Here is a 6,363-nt window from a genome sequence, read left to right on the forward strand (position 1 = left end):
GGAAGGGATCGCTGAGGGGAGCAGGGAAGGGAGCGGGATCGCTGAGGGGAGCAGGGAAGGGAAGGCGGGATCGCTGAGGGGAGCAGGGAAGGGAAGGCAGGATCGCTGAGGGGAGCAGGGAAGGGAGCGGGATCGCTGAGGGGAGCAGGGAAGGGAAGGCGGGATCGCTGAGGGGAGCGGGAAGGGAAGGCAGGATCGCTGAGGGGAGCGGGAAGGGGGCGGGATCGCTGAGGGGAGCAGGGAAGGGAAGGCAGGATCCTGAGGGGAGCAGGGAAGGGAAGGCAGGATCCTGAGGGGAGCAGGGAAGGGAGCGGGATCGCTGAGGGGAGCAGGGAAGGGAGCGGGATCGCTGAGGGGAGCTTGAAGGGAAGGCAGGATCGCTGAGGGGAGCAGGGAAGGGAAGGCAGGATCGCTGAGGGGAACAGGGAAGGGAGCGGGATCGCTGAGGGGAGCAGGGAAGGGAAGGTGGGATCGCTGAGGGGAGCAGGGAAGGGAAGGTGGGATCGCTGAGGGGAGCAGGGAAGGGAAGGTGGGATCGCTGAGGGGAGCAGGGAAGGGAGGCGGCGTGGCTGAGGCCGCCGTGAGGGGCGCCCGCTCCTGTTGCACCCCAGAGACCTTCTCCCCCCGCCAGGAACCAACAAAAACCCACCACGTTTTTTACTTGATTACACAAATTCAGTTTATTTCGGCATTCAACAGAAGAGAGAGCCCTCAATAACAATTAAGTCAGTTTTCAACATATACATGGTCTGTTTCCCATAGAACAACGTCACCCGTTGCTTTTTTTCTTTCTCGGGGTAGGGATGGAGATAACAGTTTAGACTTACCCCGAACTAATTTTTTCTAATTAGCTACAAATATAAAGGTTTATTGGTAAGGACAGGCTGCTTATCTCTCCAAGGGGAAAAAAAAAAAGGCAAAAATTGTGTTGCTTTTCCACAATTCCCTGATACAGAACAGATGATAGTTCCCGCCCTCCCCAAATCCTTAAGAGCTGATAAACAGATTAACGTAGAAACAAGTTAAAGAACTAAAGCAAGGACCATGTTAAATCCACACAGTGACCGCATCCAGTGGAATTAAGGAAAAAGGAAAATGTGCGAATGCAGAGCTACAGCAGGTTATTGAAACTGCTCTGTAAAATAATGCATCTTTTAAACATTTTCTAGTGGAGAAAGGTGGTCAAAGCTTCCATGGGACAGTGAAAGCAGCACTAACCCCTCCAGCGGTCCCATCTACACAACCACGTGGAGACAACATGTCCTGTGACTCCCATCTTCCATGCTGGATTCATCCCCTAACTCTGACAACTCCCACATTAAATGGACTGACACAGTCTGTCTTTGTGTAGGCAAACCATAACAGCATCAGTAAAAGGAGGTAAAAATTTTTTTTAATGTCAATAACTAAGAAATAGATAAAAAATAAGGCAAACAGAGATGTTCTGAGCCCAGAAGCTCAAAACACACATCCCCTCCTAACCTGGGGTTGTTCACATTTGATAGCTGCTTCAAAAAACAACCCAAATGTCTGTTCTAGACTTTAAACACAGGGTTGTTTTGCACTAACAGCCTCTGCAGTAAACAGCATTACAACAAATGACCGTAAGAAAGAGGGGAAAAAAAAATAAAAACAAACTGCACAACTGTACAGATATAGAGAAAACATATTACAAATCCCCATGTCTATGAAGCATATTTAAGCCTGGCATTCTAAAGTTTCTTTTGCTGTTTAAACCTCGCCAGGGGAATGATCTGAGGTTTGTGCAGATAACTGAAACCCCTCCTGCAGTCTCCATCAGTCTAGTGATTAAAATGTAAAGTTTCTGCTGCACGTTTCTGTTTTCAGGGCAGAGGGAAGAAGGGCAGAAGTACGTTTCTTTCTGGAGTCTGTAACACCATCTGGTGCTATCTGAAGTCACAAATCCAAGCTGTGGTATGGTCACGAGTCTATTTTGTCATCAGGAAGCAAAAGAAAAATTGATCTTTGCCTTTTATTAAGCAAACACCCCCGAGTAAAGAGGCTGGTATCCACTTTCTTCTTTCTTGCAAGTCAGCACACAGACACTCAGCATGCCAAAGAACTGGGAAGAGAGAGTGCCCAAGAGATTTAGTGCTGTGTTTGTTGTTTCAGTCACCAGACTCAACACCTGTATATTAGAGGACTCCATCATACTGAAAAAACACTTAGAAATACATCTACAGAAAGCGGCATTTTTGCATATCAATTTCCAGTAACAGTTCCAGCTCAACATTTTCCTCCCTGGTTTCCCCCATTAATTTACACATCCACATTAATTCCTAGTTATCTTTCAGTGAAAGCCTGGGGTTATTCTGGACTTAAAAAGTGAGTTCTGCAAAGTATTTAAGCATGCATTTGGACAAGGGCACAGAGTGACAGCACAAAGAGGAATGGCTTCCCACTGCCAGAGGGCAGGGTTAGATGGGATATTGGGAAGGAATTGCTGTCTGTGAGGGTGGGGAGGCCCTGGCACAGTTGTGTTGTGCTGCCCTGTCCCTGGAAGTGTTGAAGGCCAGGTTGGATGGGGCTTGGAGCAACCCGGGCTAGTGGAAGGTGTCCCTGACCATGGCAGGGGGTGGAACTGGAAGATCTTTAAAATCTTCCGACCCAAACCATTCTATGATACTATGATGAAATGGATTCTCCATTGACTTGCCATCCCAAATCCCCTACTATCTCTTTGGATCCCTCCCCTCATTGTTAGGCAGATGGAATGGAGACAATTGGAAACACAAGTGAGGAACAGAGTCTTACTTCAGAGCCAGAAAAAAGGCTGATGGGACATGGCAGAAGAAAAAGCCCCAAGATCAAAGGGCAGGCAGTACTGTTTTCCATGAGGGAGGAGACAGAAACATTTACCTTTACAATGGCGAACCCCAGGATCACGAGCATGGCATAGCTGATAACGCTCTGCAGCCCAGACTCCAGCTCCTCTGCACAGCCCTGCCAGGAAAGAGGGAGGTGAAAACCTATTAAATGATGTTAATTCAGCTGGACTTTTTTTCTTTCTTTTCCTCCCCAACCCCTTAAAGGAAGCAAGACCTGCCTAATCAACCACTGCAGACCCGAGGGACTCTGTTCTTGTCTTCCAGACCTGATGGCCTGAGGAGAAGCACTGACAAATCACAATCCACTGACATTTGCTGCTTCCCAATCTCCTCTAGCTCAGGTCACTTAAGGAAGTGCCCAAAACGCAAAAACAGGAAGAGCAGGAATGGTATCTGTAAAACTCAACCTAGGGGCTTTTCTCCAGACTGGAAAACCTCCTATGGAGTTCATGGAATCACAGAATGGTTTGGGTTGGAAGGGACCTTAAAGATCATCCTGTTCTACCCCCTGCCATGGGCAGGGACACCTTCCACTATTCCAGGTTGCTCCAAGCCCCATCCAACCTGGCCTTGGACACTCCCAGGGATGGGGCAGCCACAGCTTCTCTGGACAAACCTGTGCCAGTGTCTCACCACCCTCATTGTAAAAAACTTCATCCTTATATCTAACCTAAATTGATCCTCTTTTAGTTTAAAACGATCACCCCTTGTCCTATCACAACAGACCCTGCTAAAATGTTTGATCTCATCTTCTTTACAGGTATTCTCTAGGCATGGGAAGAGGCTCCAAGGTCTCCCTGGAGCCTCCTCTTCTCCAGGCTGAACACCCCCTGCTCTCCCAGCCTGCCTCCACCACGATGTGCTCCAGCCCTTGGAGCATCTTCATCCTCCAGATTCAGCATGGTCAATCCTACACGAGTCTCCTCCCCTGGCCCAGACAGCTGTGGGCATATCCCTAAAGCGTGATGTGCTTTCCTCCGTGGTTCCTGCTGGCTGAGAGTGATCGTGGCCCAGCAGTGACCCCCAGCCCCTCATCCTCACCCGAGTGTTGAGCTCCTGTGGCTGATCCAGATGCCCTGTGCAGTTCTTCACATCCTGCTGGCAGCAGCTCAGAGGGACACTGTTGTTCCCAGTGGAATTAAACCACTGTGTGGTCGTCCAGTCACTGTAGTTCTTCACCCCACAGCAGTGAAGCTGCCAAATACAGGGCAGTTACAGGGATGTATGAATATATGTATTACATTTATTCATATTGATTATATATATATATATATATATATATAGGAAGGTTCATGTTGAGTTAAGCCTCTCTTAGGCATAGTGGACCAGAGGTGCCCTTCGTATGCAGCAGATTTACAAGCAGCAGTGCTTCAGGAAAACAATCACAAATACAATAAATCAACCTCCTTTCATACATCATTACATCCTTCATGGTTTACTCTTTGTGAAAGCTCCAATATGAAAGTGACAAGTTGCAGGACAGAGTCTTCTGTCACCTTTCTGTTTCGTGGGGCAGTGTTCTCAGCAGCAGTTACTCATTTGTACTGCTTATTTGGTCTGATCCAAATGCCACTCTGTCAACACAATCATTCACCATGTGAACTTCACACCAGGAGCCTGAAAACATCACCTCTGCAAAGTGGGGAGCACCCTCAGCTGCCTTGGAGAACCAGATGCTAAACACAGAGCCGAGTTCCAGGATACCACCCCAGACATCTCCTCCCCTCCTTTTCCAGCCTAAATTCCTTCTTTAGGACCCAACTGTTCTTTTCCAAATAACTCCCAGGACAATTTAAATACTTTCTTACCTGTTCCTGCAAGTAATCCACAACTGTAGACTCTGGGTTTTTCCCATCATACTGCTCAAAGACCGAGCGCATCGTGCCCTGCACGTCAGTTTTTACCTATTTAAAGAAAGAAAAAAATATGCAGATGGTTTTAACATGAGCCATAAGAGTTTTATCTGGCAGAAAATGCAAAAGATCTTTGTCCCAACAAAAACAAATACCAAGCTATGTGGATAAAATTCAGGTAACACTGAACCAGAATCATATTTTGTCTCCCCTGCTGGTTCCACTTGCTCCGCAGGTTGCAGGATAGGAGATGAAGCACCAGAAAACTGGATATATTAAAAATGATCCAACAATGCAAGAGCTTTTCTTTACTTTTAGGTTGAGAGAGAGATGCTAATTCTTTGCTTACCTTTTCCCTGTAAACAAATCCCAGGACAAAAGCGGATACCTCTGCAATAAAGATAACCAGGATAATGGCCAAGAACTGCAAATACAAGAGAGAGACTGTAAGGAAGAATTCCACAGCATTTGAATTCAACTGCACATTACTCTTCACATTAGTTTATAGCAGTAAGTTATTGTTATCTGTTGTGGCCTCCACAACCAAAGTACTTTACAGAAAATAATTTAGAACAGAAGCTGTTGCTGCCCCATCCCTGGAAGTGTCCAGGGCCAGGCTGGACAGGGCTTGGAGCAACCTGATCTAGTGGAAGGTGTCCCTGCCCATGGCAGGAGGGGTGGAACAACATATTTAAGGTCCCTTCCAACCCAAACCTTCTCAAAACTCAGTGCTTTCCAGACTCCTCTTCATCAGAGGCAGAGTCATGAGACTGTCCACGCCAGAGGGCATTGGTGTCACTAATAATTCAGGCTGTGCCTCACTCACCATCAGTCAGTGTGTCACAGCAGTACACAACTCACGCAAACGAGCAGTGCTTCAGTGGTGTACGTCCCAATAATGTCTCACTTTCTGTTTCCTGCATCCCAAGGTTTAGCCTAGCACCTCCCACACCATGCAGCGGCGTGAAGAAGAAGAAGACACTCAAGAACGTGCAACACTCACCAGCCCCAGACCAACTCGAGACTCCCGGAACGTGGCGCAGCAGCCGATGAGCCCAATGACGAACATCACCACAGCCACGCAGATGATGATCACGGCGGGCAGCACGGCGTACTTGTCCTGCAGGAAGTTGTCATAGCTCTTGTAGGTGTTAATGACGTACGCCCCAACATAGCTCAGACCCGCTGCTGCCGCCTGAAACGCAAGGGAAGAAAGTTATTAGCTGTTTTTTTTGTTAGGCATCTGCCCAGGAAAGTAAACACGTGTCGTTCTGCAATAGTGCAATTTATATTGCAACTCTAGAACTAGCGACTACAGCGTGCAAAGAAGAGGGAAAAAAAATGCTGCGTCTGAAACTACTGACCAAACTAGCTACCCATTCAAACTTGAACACAGAGAAGACAAAATTCACTGGATCGCTCCTCTACTTAATAAGGCACCTCTTTAGCCGAGCTGAAATGCTGGAGTCTATCAACACGTATCAGGCAGTGTTTCTGCAGAAGGCCAAGCTCAAACTGCCTACCCAAGTGCGGCAAAGGTCCCTCACTCAGCACCCTTTTGGGCGAATGAATCCACGGGAGACAGACTTTGTCCAGGCAGAGCTCTCTTGTAACTTTATTACTCCATTTTTATACAGAATGAGGGTCCGAGCTATCAAGCC

The 6,363-nt window shown here is 47.5% G+C and overlaps 1 protein-coding gene across 1 annotated transcript; it reads right to left on the minus strand.

The window, feature by feature from the left end:
• Nucleotides 1–653: 653 nt before the first annotated feature.
• On the minus strand, nt 654–5,910 carry LOC108499682 (tetraspanin-3-like). The gene is made up of 6 exons (XM_017819814.1): nt 5,706–5,910; nt 5,052–5,126; nt 4,658–4,753; nt 3,891–4,043; nt 2,881–2,964; nt 654–2,083 (listed from the first exon to the last, which is right to left on the minus strand). Exons 1-6 carry the CDS (start codon nt 5,769–5,771, stop codon nt 1,997–1,999), a joined length of 561 nt encoding a protein of 186 aa, XP_017675303.1. The 5' UTR covers nt 5,772–5,910; the 3' UTR covers nt 654–1,996.
• Between the last annotated feature and the right edge of the window lie 453 nt (nt 5,911–6,363).

This window comes from Lepidothrix coronata, unplaced genomic scaffold (assembly GCF_001604755.1).
Source record: "Lepidothrix coronata isolate B3197 unplaced genomic scaffold, Lepidothrix_coronata-1.0 Scaffold77, whole genome shotgun sequence".
In the NCBI taxonomy this organism is placed as follows: Eukaryota; Metazoa; Chordata; class Aves; order Passeriformes; family Pipridae; genus Lepidothrix; species Lepidothrix coronata.

Bases quoted from the DNA above. Each gene is read 5' to 3' on its own strand.
- LOC108499682 (XM_017819814.1), bottom strand. From the start codon at position 5,771: ATGTTCGTCATTGGGCTCATCGGCTGCTGCGCCACGTTCCGGGAGTCT. The intron at 4,754-5,051 runs GTAAGCAAAGAA...TTCTTTAAATAG, and splicing joins GATTTGTTTACAGGGAAAAG to GTAAAAACTGACGTGCAGGG. The intron at 2,965-3,890 runs GTGAGGATGAGG...CTTTCCTGGCAG, and splicing joins CACAGGAGCTCAACACTCGG to GGCTGTGCAGAGGAGCTGGA.